Source organism: Vipera ursinii, assembly GCF_947247035.1.
Source record: "Vipera ursinii genome assembly, chromosome: 6".
Taxonomy (NCBI): domain Eukaryota; kingdom Metazoa; phylum Chordata; class Lepidosauria; order Squamata; family Viperidae; genus Vipera; species Vipera ursinii.
The window spans coordinates 6,950,893-6,973,520 of NC_139515.1; the positions used below are offsets into that span (position 1 = coordinate 6,950,893).

Genomic DNA, 22,628 nt, shown 5'->3' on the forward strand with positions numbered 1-22,628 from the left:
CCCAAGAAGGCACTTTCAGCCTGGTTCTGAAGTTCTGATGTCCATCATGTGACCCTGGGACACTGCAACCATCATCAATATGAATCAGTTGCCAAGCATTTGAATTTTGATCATGTGACCAGGGGGATGCTTCAAAGGTCGTAAGTTTAAAAAACGGTCATAAGTCAGTTTTTTTCAGTGCCGTTGTAACTTTGAATGGTCATTAAACAAGCTATTGTAAGTTGAGGATGACCTGTATTGAAGTCAAACTACAGGTGCTCCTTAGCGACTGTTCAAACTTTCCCCAGAGCTATCTACAACCTGATTTTTGAAATTTTGATGGCCAAAGTCAAGTCTGCACACACTTGGCATATCGGTGGGAACTAATTCTTCATGCTCACCGAGTTTGATCAAGACCTTTGTGACATTCAAATGTGTAATAATCCTATCTGCAAATCGCTTAACCTACCAGGCAGCTGCAGAGGCCCACCATCCAAGTTGTAAAATATCTGCTATTGTAGGCTGGAAAAGAAGAAGCAAAGAGCATAATCTTAGAAGAATCTCTAACTATATGGGTTCTTTCCCTCCAACTTCCAGATATTGAATAACTTATTTGTTTTATGGAATCTCGCTGTTGCCTCACTGTTGCTGGGAGGTTATGTTTTATAAAGTTTTTCTTGACATACTAATACTGTGGTGCCTTTACCACACCGTGGGAAGTGCTAGAGGATCAGGGATAGTTTAGGGATAGAATGTCTCAGAGAAAAATCTAACTATGTGGTCCCTAGGAATCAACAGTTGTATATTGAAAAAATAGGTGCTTTTTCCAAAAGACAACTGGACTTTGAAATGAACTGAATAAGCTTCTTGGATGAGAAGTCAAATATTTTCAAAGAAAACATCAAGAAAGCCCATTTGCCTTTTGGAAAAAGCACCTTTGGATGACTGAGAATCTCCATAAACATTTAACACAAGCTTGCACAGTTCTGATCTTTGTAGGTATATAGACACATCGTGTCCTTTGAATATAATGTCCAAATGCAAGCATGTAATATATTTCTTAACTTATTGAAGGTTGATCATTAAAAGCAGAAACTATTCATCACTGCAAGATCTTCATCATTTCTAAGGCTGGTTGTTCTACCTCCTGCCATTTTTAAAAATTAATTAATCTACAGTATATATAGCATTCTTCCTTTCTCTGTGGGAATACCTTCTTTTTTCAAGGGCTGTTTAGTGAGAATACCTAAGATTACTATTAGCCTTATCTCTGAATGTTATCTGTGCCATGCAGTGCATGGTACAAGTGCTCCAAATAGTTCATCTGTAGAGCATTCAATGGTGCTGGAGAAGACTCCTGCGAGTCCCTTGGACTGCAAGGCGATCAAACTGGTCAGTCCTAGAGGAGATCAACCCTGACTGCTCTTTAGAAGGCCAGATCCTGAAGCTAAAACTCAAGTACTTTGGCCACCTAATGAGAAGGAAGGACTCACTGGAGAAGAGCCTAATGCTGGGAAAGATTGAGGGCAATAGAAGAAGGGGACGACAGAGAATGAGGTGGCTGGATGGAGTCACTGAAGCAGTAGGTGTGAGCTTAAATGGACTCCAGAAGATGGTAGCGGACAGGAAGGCCTGGAGGAACATTGTCCATGGGGTTGCGATGGGTCGGACACAACTTCACAGCTAACAACAACAACAAGACTTCACTTACTAGCAATAGCCACCCTGAGTCCTTAGGGAGAAGGGCGGCATATAAATTTAATAAATTCAATTCAATTCAAATTCAATTGAATTCAATTCATTTCAATAGCAATAGCACTTAGACTTAGATACCGCTTCGCAGTCCCTTATGGTCTTCTCTACAGTAAGTGGCTTACAGAGTCAGCCTGTTGCCCCCAACAATCTGGATCCTCATTTTACCGACCTCAGAAGGATGGAAGGCTGAGTCAACCTTGACCTGGTCAGGATCAAACTCCTGGCAGTAGGCAGAGTCAGCCTGCAATTCTGCATTCTAACCACTGCACCACCACGGCTCCTCGCAGCCTTTCTGTGCTCTACGCATAGATATTTTACTTTATTTCTTACTTCCCTTGGTATTTTATCATTTTAGATTTGGCCCTGGCCTTGGTTAGCGGTCATAATAAATCCAAAGCGATATGAATCAAAACTGGATGGAAAACTGCAATGCGTACTGACCACGTTGATGGAGCGGAGACCTGCTCCTTGTCTTGGTTCATCCTCTGGATCGCAAACAGACTGATAGTCGTAAGACTTGTTGAAGGCATACAAGGACATATTAATGAGATTTCGCATGAGGCCCGGATCGATCTCCCCAAAGAACTTTCCAATCTAATGCAAAACGAAAAGTTTTACCCAAAGGTCAGTCTTCAAGCAGAGGTCAAGTAACTACCAGACGTATTTCCTAAAAAGACACTGCTTAATTAATAAGGTATTCAGCGTCACGTTTAATTCAAACACCTACCTCTGGAAAATAGTTTTCTTGGTTGGTCATCAAAAGAAATCCTCCATCGTCAAGAATGACACAATCGATATGCTAGGAGAAAGAAGCACCACAGAATGTAACTGAGTAATTATTGAGATTTATCGAATTCAGGGGTAGGCAACCTTGGCTCTTTTATGACTCGTGGACTTCAACTCCCAGAATTCCTGAGCCAGCCATGGCTCAGCTTGGAAACCTCTCTTTTTCCTCTCAGCATGGCTGGCTCAGGAATTCTGGGAGTTGAAGTCCACAAGTCATAAAGCCGCCTAGGCCTAGGCCAGGGGCAGGCAACCTTGGCTCTTTTATGACTCGTGGACTTCAGCTCCCAGAATTCCTGAGCCAGCATGACTCAGCATGGAAACCTCTCCCTTTCCCCTCAGCATGGCTGGCTCAGGAATTCTGGGAGTTGAAGTCCACGAGTCTTAAAAGAGCCTACCCCTGGTCTAGCTGAATACAGGCAGTCCCCAACTTACAACCACAACTGAGGCCCAAAATTTCCATTGCTAAGTGAGACGCTTGTTAAGTGAGTTTAGCCTCATTTTACCACATTTCTTGCCACAGTCGTTAACTCAATCATTGCAGCTCTTAAGTTAGTCCTACGTGAATCTGGCTTTTCCCACTGTCTTTGCTTGCCAGAAGGTCGCAAAAGGGGATCGCGTAATCCCCCAGGACATGGCAACCGTCGTAAATATGAGTCAGTTGCCAAGCCTCTGAATTTTGATCACGTGATCTTGGGAATACTGTATCGGTTGTGTGAAAAACAGCCATAAGTCAGGGTTTTTTTTAGTGCCGTTGTTACTTTGAAGGGTCACTAAAATGAACCCCTGTTAAGTCAAGGACTACCTGTCTAAACAGAAAAAAATGATAATGAAAGATCTTATTCACAGGTTAGATAATCTTAAAATACTGTCAGTTATAATCCTGAGAGTTACTATTATTAGGTATAAAAGTTGCCCAATGGACATTTACGCTTCTTTTTATTTTGGGGAACATAAACCTGCCCGCATATTTGATCTGCAATGCGTTTGCTTGAACCACAGATCTTAATGCTAGCAACTAGATTAACATAATGTTAATCACAGATTAACATGTCCCAGGATAATGTTGCAGGATCCAATCTGGGTTGGTCACCTGGACTAGCGATTTTGTCTTCCGAGCTTTGGGATGTGCTGGAGACCAGCCTGAGGGAAATTCTCTCTGCTGGAATATGTGCTTTGGGCTATTTTGTTTGCGGTATTTAAATAGTTGCCTGTTGTGCTTTTTAGATGTTGATTGAGGTGTTGAATATCGTATTAATGACGTAATACCCAGCCATCAACACCCAATGACTGACCCAGATTGCATCCTGCAATCGTGTTAATGCTTAACATTGACACAGCTGCTTTGAGAATCCAAAACTACATCGTATAACTGTCCAGTTCTCAACTCTTAAAACAGACAAAGTTGTTAACAATGAGTTTATTTGGCAAAGGAAGCATCTAGTCCTCCTCTTACCTGGCTGTCCTTTTCGCACCCGCAAAGTTCAATTCCACTTTTACACTGAAAAATGTAAGCACAAGTGCGTTCATGAAACCACTCCTCTTTCGAAAACAACCAAGACACCATATGCATGGCATTATTATCCAAGCTGGGAGAAATTCTCCCGAGATTAAGCAGATGCTGGATCAAGAAACCCATGAATTCTTATTTTGATGCTTTTATAGTGGACAGCACAACCTTCTTCTCTTCAGTTATCCTGAAAAAAGCCTTAATCTGCACAATGGACAAAATGTGGACATCTGGGGGGAAAAAAAGTCTTATGCTTGATGTTTGAACAAATGTTGGCAATTGGAAAGATGGCCAAGCCAAGGATTGAGGAACTGCATAGGATGGGATCCAGGTGAAATATACAAAATATACAAATAGAAAACAAAAATAACAAAGACCCAGCAAACAAGAGACCACTTCTTTCTCACCTCATGGCCTAGAAGAAGAACGAGATCTTCAAGCTTTATGGAACATCAGCAGGATGGGAGTTATACAGGCTTTGATTCAGTAATTTTAATGTTTCATAGAGCTCCTAAGAGTGCGAAAAGAAGCTCTGGAAAAACTGAAGGTGAAGCCTACAAAACTCACCTGGTCTTTAGTGGTGAGCGCGGCGAAACTTGTCATCCAGCTGCTCAGATTGATTTTTACTCCAACAACTGGCAAGAAATACATGTAGCATAAGAAAATAAAAATATCAACATTGAAAAATTATCTATCTATCTATCTATCTATCTATCTATCTATCTATCTATCTATCTATCTATCTATCTATTGTCTAATCTATATCTATCTATCTATCATCTATATTTATCCATTATGCATCTCTCTCTATCTCTCTATATCTATCTATCTATCTATCTATCTATCTATCTATCTATCTATCTATCTATCTATCTATCTATCCATTATCTATCTATCTATCATCTATATTTATCCATCCACCTATCTACCTACCTATCTATCTATCTATCTATCTATCTATCTATCTATCTATCTATCTATCTATCTATCTATCTATCTATCATCTATATTTATCCGTCCATCCATCCATCCATCTATCATCTATATTTATCATCTATCTATCTATCTATCTATCTATCTATCTATCTATCTATCTATCTATCTATCTATCTATCTATCTATCTATCTATCTATCTATCTATCTATCTATTTATCATCTATATTTATCCATTATCCATCCATCCATCCATCCATCCATCCATCCATCCATCTATCTATCTATCTATCTATCTATCTATCTATCTATCTATCTATCTATCTCATTGTTGTGACTCAGGGCCAGCCTGTGGGTCCGACAGCCGGGTCCGATGTATCGGAGGACTCAGATGTGGGGGAGGAGGGAAACGAACCGGCTGATGATGATTTGGAGGCTTTGCAGAGTCCTCAGCCGGGGACCTCTTCTCAGCTGTGTGAGCCCGAGAGTGCGGAGGATGATGACCCACAGCTGGCCCTGTTCAAGGACGCCCGACGCAGGAGGCAGGCGAGCAGGGACAAACAAAGAAAGACTATGGGACTACTCGGGAGGAGGCACAGGGAGACCACGCCCTGAGCTCTCTATAAAAGAAGTGTTTGGGGAGGGGCTGGTTGCTGAAAGCAACTTTTTCGTTTGAGAAGTCAAGCTCTTGTATTTTTGTAACAGTGTAATTAAAACTTGGCAGAAGCCTTTTGATCTTGGACGCTTTCCAGACTCTTCCTTTGATTAGGGGTGCGAGAAGAGGGCTGGTTCAGAACAGTTTGCTTTCAGCCACCCACCCCTTAATACTACGATGGAGCAGCTTCTTGCCGAGAATGCCCAGCTCAACCAGCAACTCACCTTGTTGGCCACTCAGGTGGCACAACTGCAGGCTCAGGTACATGCTGCCCCCCCACCCAGGAGGAAATGTCAGATAGCTATGCCGGATAAATTTGCTGGTAAACCAGAACTGTTTCCTGCCTTCCTGGGACAATGCCAGCTATATATCAGCGTGAGAGCAGCTGATTTCCCCACTGACCGAGATAAGGTGGGATTCGTGTTGAGCCTTCTGTCGGGAGATGCAGCTCGTTGGGGCACGCCTCTGTTGGCACAGCCTAGCCCTTTGTTGGATAACTTTGGGGGGTTTTGTGACCATATGCGCCTCATGTACGAGGACCCGATTAAGGCGCAGACCGCCACCCGACGTCTGAAAGCTTTGAGGCAGGGTCAGCGCCCCCTACAGGCCTATATCAGCGATTTCCGGCTGCTTAGCCAGGATTCCGCCTGGAATGAGGCTGCGCTCGTGGATGCCTTTCAGGATGGCTTGTCAGAGGAGATGTTGGATGAGCTGGCCCGCGTGGACATTCCCTCAGACCTGAATGGGCTGATCCATCTTTGTCTGCGGATCGATGCCCAGCTGCAGCAGCGTAAGAGTCGCCGTGCCACCCCACAGACCCCTGCCACCCCTGTTGTGCGTGAGCCCCCAGTCCAGAGGGAGGAGCCAATGGAGCTGGGTGCCGCCAGGTCCCGTCTATCGGTGACGGAAATGGACAGACGACGATCGGAGGGGTTGTGTTTTTACTGTGGGGACCCTGGACATTTGGCTGCTTCTTGCCCGAAGAAGCGTCAGCGGGCGTCAGTGACCAAGCCTGCCCCGAGAAAGTCCCCTGCTTTGCTATCGGGAAACGGCCCGAGCCCGATCTAGACGGTGTGAAAGATCGGGCGACCCACAACGATCACGCCGAGCTACGCCGTTCCGACGGTGCCTGTGAACCTCCACGGCATTTGATTTTGGAGGCACGACTGATCCTTCCTGGCAAGCCAGAGGGGATTCCGGTCCATGCCTTAATTGACTCTGGGGCAACCACTAACTTTATGGATTCGGCCTTTGTGGCCAAATGGGCTGTTCCCCAGTGTCCGGTGGATCCGCCCATGCTTGTGGAGACCATCGATGGTCGAGTGCTCCTGTCCGGGCCTATCACGGCCGCCACGCAACCCGTGTGTATGGCCATCAGTACCCATGTGGAGGCCATTCAGTTTTACGTCACTTCGGATCTGCACTTCCCCGTGGTCTTGGGACTGGCGTGGCTCCGGGCGCATGATCCACAGATCTATTGGTCTCAGAACTTGGTCACCTTCCCAAGTTTGCAGTGCGTGGACCACACCCGCCATATCTGTGCCGGCCAGGTGGAGGGTTCCTCAGGGGTTTCCTTGCCTCCCGTACTGTCCGACTTTGCTGACGTGTTCAGCGAGTCAGAGGCGGACCAATTACCCCCGCACAGGCCCTACGACTGCTCCATTGACCTAGTCCCTGATGCGCCTCTCCCAGTGGGGCGTTTGTACTCCATGTCGGAGCCCGAGTTGGCTGCATTGCGGGACTTCCTGACAAAGAACTTGGCTCGTGGATTCATCCGGCCCTCGTCCTCGCCAGTGTCTGCGCCCGTGCTCTTCGTCAAAAAGAAGTCGGGCGAGTTGCGGCTTTGCTGTGACTACCGGAAACTCAACGCTATCACGGTGCGTAACCGCTACCCGCTGCCCCTCATCCCCGAGCTCTTGGACCGTCTCCGGGAGGCTAAGATCTTCACGAAACTGGACCTGCGTGGAGCTTACAACCTCGTCAGGGTTCGGCCGGGTGATGAGTGGAAGACAGCGTTTGGTACTCGCTATGGACATTTCGAGTACACGGTGATGCCGTTTGGCCTGACCAACGCCCCCGCTGTGTTTCAGCATTTTATGAATGACATCTTTCGGGATCTGTTGGACCAGTTTGTTGTGATTTACCTGGACGACATCCTGATTTACTCCCCGTCGCGTGAAGCGCATCATCAGCATCTCCGTCAGGTCCTGCAGCGCCTCCGGAAACATCGGCTGTTTGCCAAGTTGGAGAAGTGCCAGTTCTACCAGGTGACCATTGATTTCTTGGGCCACCGCATTTCTCCTGAGGGCATCGCCATGGATCCAAGTAAAGTTGAGTCGTTGCAGAGTTGGCAACCCCCGCGTCGCGTGAAGGATGTTCAGCGACTTCTTGGATTTGCCAACTACTATCGGACATTCATCCCTGGCTTTGCTGCCTTGACAGCCCCCCTCACCCGGCTCCTGCAGAAGAAGACTCGGTTCCAGTGGAACGCCCCCGAACAACAGGCGTTCCAAGCTTTGAAGGACGCCTTTATGAAGGAGCCCATCTTGAAGCATCCTGACCCGCAACGGCCGTTTGTCGTGGAGGCGGACGCCTCCGACATTGCCATTGGGGCCGTGTTACTCCAGGCAGCGACGCCCAACGGTACCCTTTTCCCTTGCGCGTATCACTCTCGGAAATTGAATCCCTCGGAGCGCAACTATACCATCTGGGAGAAGGAGCTGCTGGCCATCAAGGCGGCGTTCGAGGCTTGGAGGCATCATCTGGAGGGGGCGCGGCATCAAATCGAGGTCCGGACGGACCACAAGAATCTGGAAAGCCTGCAGACCGCTCGGAATTTGAACCAACGCCAGATCCGGTGGTCCCTCTTCTTTGCGAGGTTTGACTTCCGGGTGCGGTACATACCAAGCGGGCACAACCAGAGAGCGGATGCTCTGTCCAGGAAGCCCGAGTACACCCGAGTGGAAGACAAGCTTCCGCCCAGGACAGTGATTCCCGTCGAGTCTTTTGCTGCGGTACGGGAGCCGGTGGATATACGGGCTCGGATCCGGGAGGCGCAGCAGCAGGAGGCGTGGGTGGCTCAGCGGAAGGAAGAGGTGGGGCCAGATTCGCCTTGGTCGGTCACGGATGGACTCCTGTATTATCGTGACCGGCTCTATGTTCCAGGAGGGCCACTCAGGGGACTCGTCCTCAGCCAATGTCATGATAACCCGGCTGCGGGGCATTTTGGCCTGTTCAAGACTCTGAACCTGGTCTCCCGTACTTTCTGGTGGCCCCGAGTCCGACACGATGTCCAGTCTTATGTCACCTCCTGCGTCCCATGCAGGCAGGCCAAGTCAGCGACAGGGGCCCCGCCTGGTTTACTGCAGCCTTTGCCAACGCCCAAGAGACCCTGGGGGGCTGTGTCCATGGACTTTCTGACGGATCTACCCCCATCCTCCGGCTTCACGACAGTGTTCGTGGTGGTGGACATGTTGACCAAGATGGCGCACTTCATCCCCTGTCGCGGCTTACCGTCAGCTCGCGCCACTAGTCGCATGTTCATCCAACAGGTGTTCCGGCTGCACGGCCTTCCCGATAGGGTCGTCTCCGATAGGGGGGCCCAGTTTACAGCCCGCTTCTGGCAGGAGTTGATGCGGGCGTTGGACATTAAGGTTTGCCTCTCGTCCGCGCATCATCCTCAGACCGACGGGGGTACCGAGAAGGTCATCGGCATCTTAGAGCAGTATCTGCGCTGCTATGTTAACCTGCAGCAGGACAACTGGGTGGACTATTTGGCCATAGCCGAGTTTGCCTTTAATAACTCGCAACACACCTCCACGCAGATGACACCGTTCTTGGCCAACGTGGGTTATCACCCCAGGTTCTTCCCTCTTTCTCCCGTGGACTCACCGGAGCCGGCAGCGAACGAATTCATGGCGGAGTTACAGGCGATCCATCGGTTGGTGCGACGGCAGCTGGAGAAGGCCAAGGCCGACTACAAGAGGTTCGCCGATCGGTCGAGAAGGGATACGCCTCCACTATCGGTGGGGGATCGGGTCTGGCTGTCCACCAGGAACCTACCATCCACTCGGCCGGCGAGGAAGCTGGACCACCGTTACCTTGGACCGTTCCCAGTCGAGGCCGTCATCAACCCGGTCGCCTATCGTTTAACTCTGCCACGTTCCCTGCGCGTGCACCCCGTCTTCCATCGGTCCTTGTTGGTCCCCGAACAACCGGCCTGTCCACTTCGCCAAGCGGAACCTCCCCCATCAGGAACTCGTGATGGAGGCAGCACCCCCGAGTACGAGGTCGCCAGCATCAGGGATTCCCGCTGGCTGAAAGGTCGCTTCCAGTACCTGATCGAGTGGAAAGGGTACGGGCCGGAGGACTTCACATGGGAAGACGCGACCGCCGTTCATGCCCCTGCGTTGGTGACTGCTTTTCACGAACAGTTCCCATCCCGACCGCATCCGGATCGGCAGACCCGAGGGAAGGGCCCTGCGGTGCGGGATAGTGTTGTGACTCAGGGCCAGCCTGTGGGTCCGACAGCCGGGTCCGATGTATCGGAGGACTCAGATGTGGGGGAGGAGGGAAACGAACCGGCTGATGATGATTTGGAGGCTTTGCAGAGTCCTCAGCCGGGGACCTCTTCTCAGCTGTGTGAGCCCGAGAGTGCGGAGGATGATGACCCACAGCTGGCCCTGTTCAAGGACGCCCGACGCAGGAGGCAGGCGAGCAGGGACAAACAAAGAAAGACTATGGGACTACTCGGGAGGAGGCACAGGGAGACCACGCCCTGAGCTCTCTATAAAAGAAGTGTTTGGGGAGGGGCTGGTTGCTGAAAGCAACTTTTTCGTTTGAGAAGTCAAGCTCTTGTATTTTTGTAACAGTGTAATTAAAACTTGGCAGAAGCCTTTTGATCTTGGACGCTTTCCAGACTCTTCCTTTGATTAGGGGTGCGAGAAGAGGGCTGGTTCAGAACACTCATCTATATTTATCCATCCATCCATCCATCCATCCATCCATCCATCCATCCATCTATCTATCATCTATATTATCCTCTATCTCTATCTATCTATCTATCTATCTATCTATCTATCTATCTATCTATCTATCTATCTATCTATCTATCTATCTATCTATCTTTTGTCCATCCATCATCTGTCTGCCTGTCTGTCTATTATCTATCTATCTTCTACGTATCTATTGACATCTATCTATCTGGAAATGCCATTCTTGTCTTACACCATCCTTGGAATTCGTGGTTTCCAGAATTTAACCCTCATCCCCCTTAGATGACTTTGAGCACTGGCTTTGTCTTATGGATATTGAACTGCTATCTTCCATAACAAGTTCTGTTTCTGTGTGGAAGGAGAGTCCCATTCTTTCCTACCTGCTGGCTTTAGAAGTTTCCCATTCACAGTGATCTTCACAGCCTTGCTGACCATAATCCCATCTTCATTGATGCTTCCTGTGCATTCAAAAGAAGAAGACAAGAGTTGACTTGCCATTATGATATGCCTCTTTATCAATGGCCCTGATACCTCAGATGACCCTGGTGCATTAGGAATCAATCACTTATCCCCCTTAGTTTGCATTTCAAGGCAAGTTGCACTTTTGCCTCATTTTCCCCTGTTCAGATTAACTCCTGAAAGACATCATTCCACCCACATCTGTATTCAAATACTAAGCAAAAAAGGAGGTTGTTACTGAAAAGTTTACTAAGGTGGGCTATATGATGCAATGAGAAAAACTAGGTGCCCACAAATGAAATTATCAGGAATAATAATGATCATTATTCAGACATCAGTAGAATTCTGCCTGGGAACATACAGCCTTAATAAATGTGATTCCTTCCCAGCCAGTGGATCTGGCAGCTGAGTCTGAGAAATCAGATGAGGAGGAGAAGGGGCCTGGAGTGACATTAGAGTCAGAGGAAGGCTCTGAGGAGCTCCAAGACTTACAGTCGGACGAGGAGCCTGGCCCCTCTACTCGCCCTCAGGCTGAGACACAGCTGTGCTGGGAGTCTGAGTTGGATGATGATGTGATGAAGCACAGCTGGGACAAATCCAGGATGCACAAAAGCGCCAGCAAGAGAAGCGAGTAGGACAGAGGAATGCAATGGGGTGGCTCCAAAGGCAAAGGAGAAGGCATTAGGAAGCCACGCCTTGGCTGAATTATAAAAGGGACGTGTGGGAGGTGCTGGTTGCTGAAGGCCACCGTTTGTGTTGAGGATCGAGTTTCTGTGGACAGTGTTTGCCTTGGACATTGACTCAGGTCTGTGAATAATAAAAGGGGTTGTTTTTTTTCTTGTGATTCCTGTCTGCTTGTTTGAAGAGGGGTTTCTCCTTGTGAGCATAACAAGGACTTACCTAGGCTGGGACAGAACAACATGAAAGATTAGGTTAAGCGTGGCTTTCCACAAATCTCTTGGCGCCATTTTACAGTGTTGGTAAATTTATAGGAAACATTACTTTACAGCCCTTACGTATCCTTTATCTTCTTTCAGATTTGTCTGAAATTGCTCCATCGTGTGACAATTGCTACGTTGGGCACCACTATGCAGAATAAGTACTGAAACAGAGGGGTGTCAACTATAAACTATTAGAGAAATGAAGATTACTATTGAATTTTCATTTTGCAACCACAACTGAGCCCCAGGTTTCTGTTGTTAAAATAGACATTTATTATGTCAGTTTCACCCAGTTTTACGACCTTTATTGTCACAGTGGTTAAGTGAACTGACACAGTGGTTAAATTAGCAACACATTTGTTAAGTGACTATGGCTTCCCCACTGAATTTGCTTATGAGTAGGTCACAAAAGGGGATCACATGATATCAGGACTCTGCAACCGTCATAAATACAAGTCAGTTGCCAAGCGTCTAAATTTTGACCGTGTGACCCTGGGGATGCTGCAACAAAAGCGTCATAAGTCACTTTTTTCAGCGCCATTGTAACTTTATAAAAGATTGTACCTCTATAAAATATTCTCTGTTTATTTTATCATTTCACTTGGAAAGAATCCAATTTGCATGGTCTAAATCCAATTCAACCTGTTAACTAACTTTAATTCTCCTATTTAACGAACTGGATCTGAACCGATGTAAGATGGTGAGAAATGGAATACGTTTGAATGTGTATCCTGAATATTAGACTATGTGATGAATTTGATAAAGGGAATTTTGGTTACTCAAAATTTGGAAATGATCAACAATAAATGTTAAATTCGAATGTTAACGGGAAACTAAAAATTGGGAAAGCTAATTAGGACGTTGATTGTCTACAAAGACTGAATGTTAAAAGGATATGTATAAGCTAAAAATTATTGATAAATGTAATAATGTTATTTTTATTTAATTGGCATAATAAGAACTGCATTAGTTTAAAAAATGAGACAGTAAATGCTAAGGGGGAAAGAGAGGAAATATTTAACGTGGTATTTTGAGATGTGTATTAAAGAGATCTGTATGTCATTGAATTATCGGTTAACCCAGCCGCCACGATGCTTTTTAAATACTTAAATGTAAAATTAGAAAACGAATAAAACCTTAAAAAAAGACTATGAAAACAGTGAGCACCCAGTGACTTACGGTTGAAGAATGGAGCTGTGAAGATATAATTTTCATTGTCTAAACTCCTTTTGTAGAAGCTCTGTTCATAAGTTTCAGAATTTTCTGTCCAATATTCGCCTGCACTAAACATAAAATATAGATATTAATTTTTTAAATTGTGATTCCCTGGGATTTTGTTGTTGTTGTTGTTTAAATGCTGGTAAGGCAGTTGTAGGAAAAATTACTCAAGGTAGAGAGCCAGACACGTGGGCTTGGCAAAGCCGTCTTGAAGCTGTTAAGGCGACAACAGTTGCAGAAAAAGCATAAGCCCAGGGAAGTAGGAAAGGATTAAAAAGTGACTCCAAATTGATTTCCCCTGACTCCTTGGAGAATAAAAATGGGATGACAAGAAAACCCAAGCAGCTGTGCAAAGATCCTGTTCCTGTATCTTCTCTCAATAAAGCATTATTCTAGTCTTCCTATGAATTCGGTTTCCTGATGCGGTCTATCCCACAAGGCTGACGCAAAGTCAATGAAAAATGCATTATGAGAAAAATAAAAAGTGATTACACTAAAAGTGAGCTTTAGGGAAATCAAGGCACTACCTTTTCTGAACTTCATTCATTCATTCAATCAATCAGTCAATCAATTCCTATAGCCACCACCTCAGTCAATGACTCTGGGCAATTTACAATTCAAAAAATAGTGATTGATTTATTGATTTAATTTTTATTCTACCCATCAAATCAAGGCACTAGCTTTTCTGAAGTTTGTTAGTTTATTGGTTCGTTCATTCATTCATTCATTCATTCATTCATTCATTCATTCATTCAAATATTTTAATCATTCATTCCCACAGTGTCAATGGGCCTTTGCAGGAATTCTGGCCTCAAATCAGATACTTAAGCATGTTAATCATTAGCGAACCCTGTTAGCATTATTCAAGATTAAATGGCCTTCTTACCTTTTGGGATATACTCTGGTGATCCCTCCATCTGTAACTACAAAGCGTGCTGTAATTCCTTCCCTGGAGAGATAAAGATTTAGATCAACATCAGTTTAGAAGAACAGGCCAGCATTCTTGAGACCTTATTTAGAATGTTCCTCTAAAGCAGAACAGCAAATGCGCACATCCTTCATCTAACCCTGTGATTTCGTTTGACGGGATTACTCAGACAGTAAGTTCTGATCTGATAGTTGAAGGAAGGGTGAACATTCAGAAATAGAGCTATTCATGGCATGGGACAGAGAAAGCAAAGAAGGAATACTCACGGGTCTTGCTTACTCCAGTAATTCTGAACCAGTTCACTTGTGAAGCCAGCATCCAACAAAGCTCTCATCACCAAGCCATTACCTGCCATAAAAAAAAGAGAAGAGAAGAGAAGAGAAGAGAAGAGAAGAGAAGAGAAGAGAAGAGAAGATCATTTATCTACTGCTATTAAAATTATTAATAGCAGAACAAGATTGGTAAGATCATCAGTCAATCCATCTCAGAACCTTCCCACCTGACATAGGACTTGAATAGTTGAGGAACCATCTATCTCCCTTGGTATCTCTGCCCAACTGCTTCAATCTGGTAGGGTTGCCATGCTCAAGTTCCTTCAGTAGCATCTAACAGGACATTGGAAGCACATGTTCCCTGTTTTGTCCCTCTGGTATGGAGTCCCCTCTCCCAAGATCCAGGTGTTTCCCACCATACTGGCAGGTCACAGGGCCTTGAAGACCTGCGCATGGTGTGCATGAACCTGTAGCAAATGGAGTGTTTGGGGATTCTTGAAGTTCCATGAGCCCGCTTCCCTTCATTATGACCGATCATTACCAGGCTAGGTAACATGATCAGTGCTCTAATATGGGAGATAATTTTTATCTGTATAATCAGGGCTCCGATGAAGTTACTTAGTCTGGTAATGAAATGTCTGCAAGGAAAACTAGTAGTAATAATAATAGTAATAATAAGTTGGAAGGGACCTTGGAGGTCATCTAGTCCAACCCACTGCTAAGGCAGGAAACCTTATACCATTTCAGACAAATGGCTGTCCAGTCTCTTAAAAGCCTCCAGTGTTGGAGCATTCACCATTTCTGGAGGCAAGTAGTTCCACTGGTTAGTTGTTCTAACTGTCAGGAAGTTTCTCCTTAGCTCCAGGTTGCTTCTCTCCTTGACTAGTTTCCATCCGTTGCTTCTTGTCCTGCTTTCAGGTGCTTTGGAGAATAGCTTGGCTCCCTCTTCTTTGGGGCAGCCCCTGAGATATTGCTATCATGTCACCCCTCACCCTTCTCTTCATTAAATTACACATACCCAATTCCAGCAACCGTTCCCTATATGTTTTAGCCTCCAGTCCCCCAATCATCTTTGTTGTAAGAACACCAAGAACCCAGCAACCCAAATCTCAGTTATATACATCCTACATCTCCATCTTCAAGCCTCTCATTTCATCCAAGGGACTATTTTACAATCTCACAAGAGAGAAAATAGTGAATTATTCCCACTTTGTTGAAGTCAAGCAGTGAGCAAGTCACTCAGTTCTGCCATATGATAGATCAGGGGTGTCAAACTCAATTTCATTGAGGGCCGCATCAGCATTGCAGTTGCCCTCAGGGGGCCGGGTGGGTATGGCCAGGGTGGGCGTGGCCTACTGGGTGGGTGTGGTTAGAGTGCGTATGGCCTACTGGGTGGGTGTGGCCAGCTCTACATTGTTTGCATCAAGGGTGCCTATGGGACCCTGGGCAGGAGTGGGACAGATCTGAGGGTCTCTGGGCCAGGGCCAAGGCAGCGGGGGCTGTTCCCTCACTGTTTCCAGGATGGCTTCGCGGGCCACATGAAACCACTTCACGGGCCAGATCCGGCCCCCGGGCCTTGTGTTTGACATGTCTGTGATAGATAGATAGATAGATAGATAGATAGATAGATAGATAGATAGATAGATAGATAGATAGATTCTGAAGTCTGTCTGGGTCAAACCCTACCATTATTTGACATTTAGAGAATTTTTTTATTTATGTCTTTTTTGCAACAGGCTTATCATTTTTTTAGCCTTTCATATTTGGTGAAATTCTGCATTCTCAGATTGGTTTCGTGCTACTTTAATGTTGTGTGTTGTTTGATTTCATTGTTACATTTTAACTAAATTGATGCACTTTCAGTGTTATTGCCAGAGAGTAATTTATTGAAAGGCCATACTTACATGAAGGGTTTTCGGGTGAATATTGATCCATAAATTCAATGAAATTCTGAAGAAATACAGTATTATTGTCTGTTATTTTCACTGTGCTACAGTAGTCCCTAAAAAAAGTAAATAAAAAAGATGCAATTTTGTACCACAGTGCTGCATTGGGTAATCTGCTACCATGTCACCCCTGGTCCTTCACTTCATTAAACTAGACATACCCAATTCCAGCAACCGTTCCTTATATCTTTTAGCCTCCAGTCCCCTGAACATCTTTGTTGCTCTTCTCTGCACTCTTTCTAGAGTCTCCACATCTTTTTTACATCATGCCAACCAAAATTGGATGCAGTATTTATTCATAAGCTATTCTTTAATTTAATTTAATTTAATTTAATCAGAAGGTTGACAGTTTGGCAGGTCGAATCCCGAGTGCCGCGTAACAGAGTGAGCGCCTGTTACTCGTCCCAGCTTCTGCCAACCTAGCAGTTTGAAAGCACGTAAAAATGCAAGTAGAAAAATAGGGAACGCTACGTTGGGAAGGTAACAGCGTTCCGTGCGCCTTTGGCGTCCAGTCATGACCACGGAGACGTCCTCGGACAAGCGCTGGCTCTTTGGCTTTGAAATGGAGATGAGCACCGGCCCCTAGAGTCGGAAACGACTAGCACGCATGTGTGGGGGAACCTTTACCTTTATCTTGACATGCTCTACTTCAGGGGTGTCAAACTGCCGGCCCGTGAGTCGGACGCATCACGTAGAAGCCACACCCACCCCATTGCCGACAAATGGTAAAATAGTCCCAATATGTTGTGTGACGTCATGTGATGTTGCGAGTTTGACATGTCTGCCCTACTTTATTAGATAGTTCTATTCTTCCAGAAGTAATTGTTATGTCAATCAAGAGATATTATGTAATGCTTGGCAACATGGAGCGGCAAAATGTACTAACCTGGGTGCTAAAAATGTATATCCAAATTCATCAAAGGACTCTCGCTTCAGAGTTGCAATAACTGCAAAGAGGAAAGCAAAATATTAAATGAACTCAATTCACCTTTTGATAGCACTGGGTGACAGGCGAAAATGTTTAACCACAAAACCACCTGGATGAATTCCACATTTAATTCAAGAGATTATGTATGGTACTGCGGCCAGACAACCCGGATGAAACACAAACATATTTAGTGTTCAGATAACCAGGTCATCTTTTTTTCCTAATAGCTATAACGTCAAGATCAGCGTTTTCATATTAGATGTGGAATAGATCCAATTATAAAATAGCAACTTAGGAAAATAAGCACAATATAAAATTGTTGCAACTTAAAAGTGAGCTGAACAGTCATCAGAGGCATCTACTGAATCCAGAGATTTGGGCAAACAGGAAGAAATGGGTGAGTTGTGATGTCACCAAGCAAGATCAGCTGTACAAAGGAAGCAGGACTGTGACATCACAACAGCCCTTTCATCACTTGCAATGGAGGATGGGTGCCTGATGCATTCTCTACCTCCGCCAAGGATGCTCGGATTGACCACATAGCTACCCAGAAGAAGAATCTCAAACTCAAACCGAAAGCATTTGAAAAATTGGCCCCATCTCAAATAGTTTATTTGAGCACAATTGCATTTCAGGATTGCTGAAATGCATAAAGGTTCCAGACCAGAAATAAAATGAAGATTGTTTGCAAAAAAAACAGCAAGGGAGAGAGTTGAACACAGGAGGATCAGAGAGTGACAAGACACTGCAACACAAATGGGGCAGTGTTGTGATTCAGGGTCAGCCTGTGGGTTCGGCAGTTGGGTCGGACGACTCAGAGGAGGAGGAGGAGGAGGGGGGTGTTGAAGAGCTTGCTGAGGGGGTTGGACAGCTTGATGAGAGCCCTCAGCCAGGCCCCTCTCATCTGGTCACGACGCAGACCCAGCTGTGTGAGCCTGACAGCGTGGATGAAGATGACCCACAGCTGGCCCTGTTCAAGGACGCCCGACGCAGGAGGCAGTCAATCAGGAGTAAACAGAGGAAGGCAATGGGGCTCCTCGGAAGGAGGCAGAGAGAAGCCACGCCCTGAACTGTATTTAAGGGGGAATGCGTGGGAGGGCTGGTTTGCTGAAGGCATCCGCTTGAAAAGCTCCTGTTTCTTGGTTCGTGTCTTGTTCTATTTGTTTTTGTAGCAATAAATTTGGCAGGCGTAATTCCAGCCTCTTGCCTTCTTGTAAAAGGGGTTGTCCCTGCCTTTTCTGCAGGGCCGGTAGCAGGCTGGTACAGAACAGGCAGAGAGAGTGGAGCTGGAGTGTAATTTTCATCACATTTAGCCTTTTGGCCTCTGTAACACCCAATTGGCATTAGAAAAAGACCCTTCTGGGACCAATACAAAGGGTGGTAGCCAAGAGGGAAAATGAAATACAAATGGCCAACACCAACAATAATACACAGAGGGAAATTAGCAACAAGAATGTTATATACTTGCCCTTTAGGACTGTGATTATCCATCAGAAAGAGAAAGCAAGAAAACAGAAAAAAGAGGGTAAAACAAAAGGGGTCACAAGCCAATATTTTATTCAACTAGCCACATGAATAAAAATATTGTGGCATAGAGAGAGAGAGAAAGAGAGAGAGAGAGAGAGAGAGAGGTCACAGATTCAGCTTTTGTACAGCTTTATTCTGGAGGAAAAACAACAACAACAGTATTTCTGAAATTTTGGCGCACGTTTCTGGTCAAATATTTTTTTAATGTACAGGTAGTCCTCGACTTACAGTCACAATGGAGGGAGTGAGAAATTGGTTAAGTGAGCCTTGCCCCCTTTTATGACATTTCTTGCCACAGTCGGTAAGCGAATCACTGCAACCCCTTAAGCCGGTTGTTAAGTGAATCTGGCTTCCCCATTGACGTTGCTTGTCAGAAGGGGATCACATGACCCTTGGACACGACAACTGTCATAAATACAAGTCAGTTGCCAAGCATCTGAATTTTGATCGAGTGACCACGGGGATGCTGCAATGGCCGTACATGTGAAAAACAGTCATAAGAAGTGGGATTCAACCGGTTCGCACCACTGTGGCAGAACCGGTAGCTAATATTTTGTTACCCAGGCCCAGGACAGACTTCCGGAAACAGCATCCACACAGAGAACTGGTTGTTCACATATTTGAATCCTACCACTGGTCATAAGTGTCGTAACTTCAAACAGTCACTAAACAAACTTTTGTAAGTCAAGGACTAGTTGTGCTTCTATATACTGTGGCTATTTCTACAGAGTGCATAATGGGTGAGACTGATTCCCAAAATGTTTAAAATGCTGAGGAAAAAAAATGTGCGCATACATAAAAAGGGGCAGAGCCTTTTTCACACGACCACCATTCTGACTTTTATCACATCCAGCCCGTGGATGTACTGATATTTTGGGACTTTGACTTGCTCTTTGAACATGGTTCACTTGGACCAGGGTTAGGCAACCTTGGCTCTTTTACGACTCGTGGACTTCAACTCCCAGAATTCCTGAGCCAGCCTGGCTGAGGGAAAAGGGAGAGGTTTCTAAGCTGAGCCAGGTTGGCTCAGGAACTCTGGGAGTTGCAGTCCACGAGTCATAAAAGAGCCAAGGTTGCCTACCCCTGGCCTAGGCCACTTTATGATTTGTGGACTTCAACTCCCAGAATTCCTGAGCCAGCCAGGCTGAGGGAAAAGGGAGAGGTTTCCAAGCTGAGCCATGCTGGCTCAGGAATTCTGGGAGTTGAAGTCCACAAGTCATAAAAGAGCCAAGGTTGCCTACCCCTGATGGATAATAGCAAAGTTTCCAGATGTTTCAAATTCTACTGAAGAAAAACCTCAAAGCAGTAAGTCACTGTGAGCAAAGAAATTAGAATTTCGAAACTGCTAGAGTTTCCCACACTTAGAATAGAATATCTTTATTGTCATTGTGTAGCTCACGATGAAATTAAGTATTAATTACCTAATTAATTAAATTAATTAAAACCCAGCTCAGCGCTTTACGCCTACATATCTCTGTAGATCTGCCATTTTATACTCTATGGGAATCACCTTTAATTTGATCAATTAATTAGGTCTCGGTATGTAAAATAATACAAGATAATAGAAATTAGGCAGCAACTGACAGGTTTCCAACCCAGCGTTGACAATGAACGATGCAAATGTCAAAAGAGACTCAGAAGAGTTAAATAAAAGGTGGGAATGGGATTAAACCTGGGCCAGGTTTGAAGTTGGCCTCTGAAGTAAAGTAACTAACATTTGCTTGCTAAGCTAGGATGCTGGGCATAATGTATATTGCAGATTTTATTTTTTTATTTTTTTATTTTAATTCCATTTATATCCCGCCCTTCTCCGAAGACTCAGGGCGGCTTACAAGCTTAGCGGCTTACAAGCTTTCACAGACATCTCTTCTCCTTTGCTGCACAATCCAGTGAGTGCTGTTTTTCTAAGCTAAAATCTACTTCGAAAGCTGAGTGCCAAAAGAAAGGATTCTTTCTATATTATATATATATATATATTTCTATAATATATTATATATTATAGGAGCCTTGGTGTAGCAGTGGGCTAATGCCTCCTTAAGTAACACCAGCTGCCTGCAATTAGTGCAGGTTCGCATCCCACCAGGCTCAAGGTTGACACAGCCTTCCATCCTTCCGAGGTAGGTAAAATGAGAACCCAGATTGTTGGGGGCAATTAAGCTGACTTTGTAATAATGCCGCTTGGGGTGTGTGTGAAAGCCCTAATAAGCAGGCATATACATAGAATGAAGGCTACTGCTAAGCTTGTAAGCCGCCCTGAGTCTTCGGAGAAGGGTGGGATATAAATGGAATTAAAATAAAATAATAAAAAAAATTATCTTGCCTATCAGCAAAATAGGGTCTTTTAGTTAAAAGGATAGAAAGCCTTCCGTGAACTGAGATGACGGTTTAAGACCTAGAATTCCTGAACCAGCCATGCTGACTGTGGAATTCTGGGATTTGAAGCCCACGAGTCATAAAAGAGCCAAGGTTGCCTACCATCTAACATGAAGTGAGTATTTCACAGGCTGCAGCTATTAAGGGCACCACACAAAGCAGCTTTGCTAGACTTCATAACTCAACAGTGAGCTACTCAAAACATTTCCTGCAAAAGACAACAGAGGATATGCAAAGCAATGATTCTGTGGGTACATAAGCCGAGAGATGGGACAAGATCAAGATTTACTAAAGCTAGTACGGTAACAGAACATATTCTACTTGGGTAGAATCCTTTTTTTGTATCTTGCACATTTACACAAGGACTTGGAATCATTGCTGTAGAGCTGGGGGTACAATCAGGAGAACATTAGTGAATTTCACAAGCTTTCAAAATGTTGTGTTCAAAAAAAGGCAGAATCTTTCTCACTGGGGCATAACAGTCACAACAGGGGAGCGTTCACAGTTACTTACATTTTGCCTGAGTTAAGGTTTCATTAATCTTGGCTTTAATATAGTAAAAGCTGTAGGATGGTAACACCAAAGCCAAACTGCGAAAGAAACCAAATAATTACAATCAAGGGATAATCCAATATTCATTTGAGATTTAACAGCATTTTAAATCAGAGTCATTAAAGAAAGGGTGCAAAAGAAGGGACAAGATGAAATGCGAATGACAAAAATTAAAAATATTTTTTTAAATTACTATTTTAAATAATTAAATGAAATTGTCAAATTGTCTCAGAGCGTCCTGTGGCGAGTTGGCTGTGATGATCTGGCCAAGACTAGTTGGACATGGCGAATTGGCAGTGCCACAGCAAGTTGGCTACGGTGAGTTGTCCAGTGGTGGGATTCAGATATGTGAACAACCGGTTCTCTGTGTGGATGCCGCTTCCGGAAGTCCATTCTGGGCCTGGGCAACAAAAAATTTAGCTACTGGTTCTGCCAAAGTGGTGCGAACCGGCTGAATCCCACCACTGGAGTTTGTCCCTTTCCAAATCTAGAGAGTGAAGCAAAGATGATAGGTGAGAATAACCCACCTTGTTTTTGTTAGTTTAAAGGGGAACAGAGAGAAACTTGGGCAGATTTTTAAAACTGAGGTCAACCCTTTGCGGTAGCCATAATGTTATAGGGTATAATAACCGGACCTTGAGCTTCTTTCATATATTTCCTTGAACTTCTGGACTATGTCCTCCTTCTTCAAGTCCACTTTAATGATTCTTTGGTTCCTCTAAAACCCTTTTCAGGTCCTCCTGACATGATCTTGATAGTGTTATACCCCAGGCACCAGTATTCCTTTTGGCTATCATATGTTGGCAGAGCAACTCAAACTTGTGTGGATGGATGTTTTTTATTGTGGACAGTTCAGAATTGCAAACAAAAACAG

The 22,628-nt window shown here is 45.0% G+C and overlaps 1 protein-coding gene across 1 annotated transcript in view; it reads right to left on the reverse strand.

The window, feature by feature from the left end:
• The window catches only part of CACNA2D1 (calcium voltage-gated channel auxiliary subunit alpha2delta 1), a gene marked incomplete at its 5' end in the record, with an annotated part of 159,075 nt that overhangs the window by 18,055 nt on the left and 118,392 nt on the right, over positions 1 to 22,628 (reverse strand). The window contains 12 exons of the mRNA XM_083366623.1: positions 449 to 501; positions 2,176 to 2,328; positions 2,462 to 2,533; positions 3,974 to 4,018; positions 4,595 to 4,662; positions 10,991 to 11,068; positions 13,190 to 13,293; positions 14,115 to 14,177; positions 14,423 to 14,504; positions 16,333 to 16,430; positions 17,261 to 17,321; positions 21,716 to 21,792. Coding sequence (XP_083222749.1) covers positions 449 to 501; positions 2,176 to 2,328; positions 2,462 to 2,533; positions 3,974 to 4,018; positions 4,595 to 4,662; positions 10,991 to 11,068; positions 13,190 to 13,293; positions 14,115 to 14,177; positions 14,423 to 14,504; positions 16,333 to 16,430; positions 17,261 to 17,321; positions 21,716 to 21,792 — 954 coding nt within the window. The remainder of the gene's footprint in view (positions 1 to 448; positions 502 to 2,175; positions 2,329 to 2,461; positions 2,534 to 3,973; positions 4,019 to 4,594; positions 4,663 to 10,990; positions 11,069 to 13,189; positions 13,294 to 14,114; positions 14,178 to 14,422; positions 14,505 to 16,332; positions 16,431 to 17,260; positions 17,322 to 21,715; positions 21,793 to 22,628) is intronic.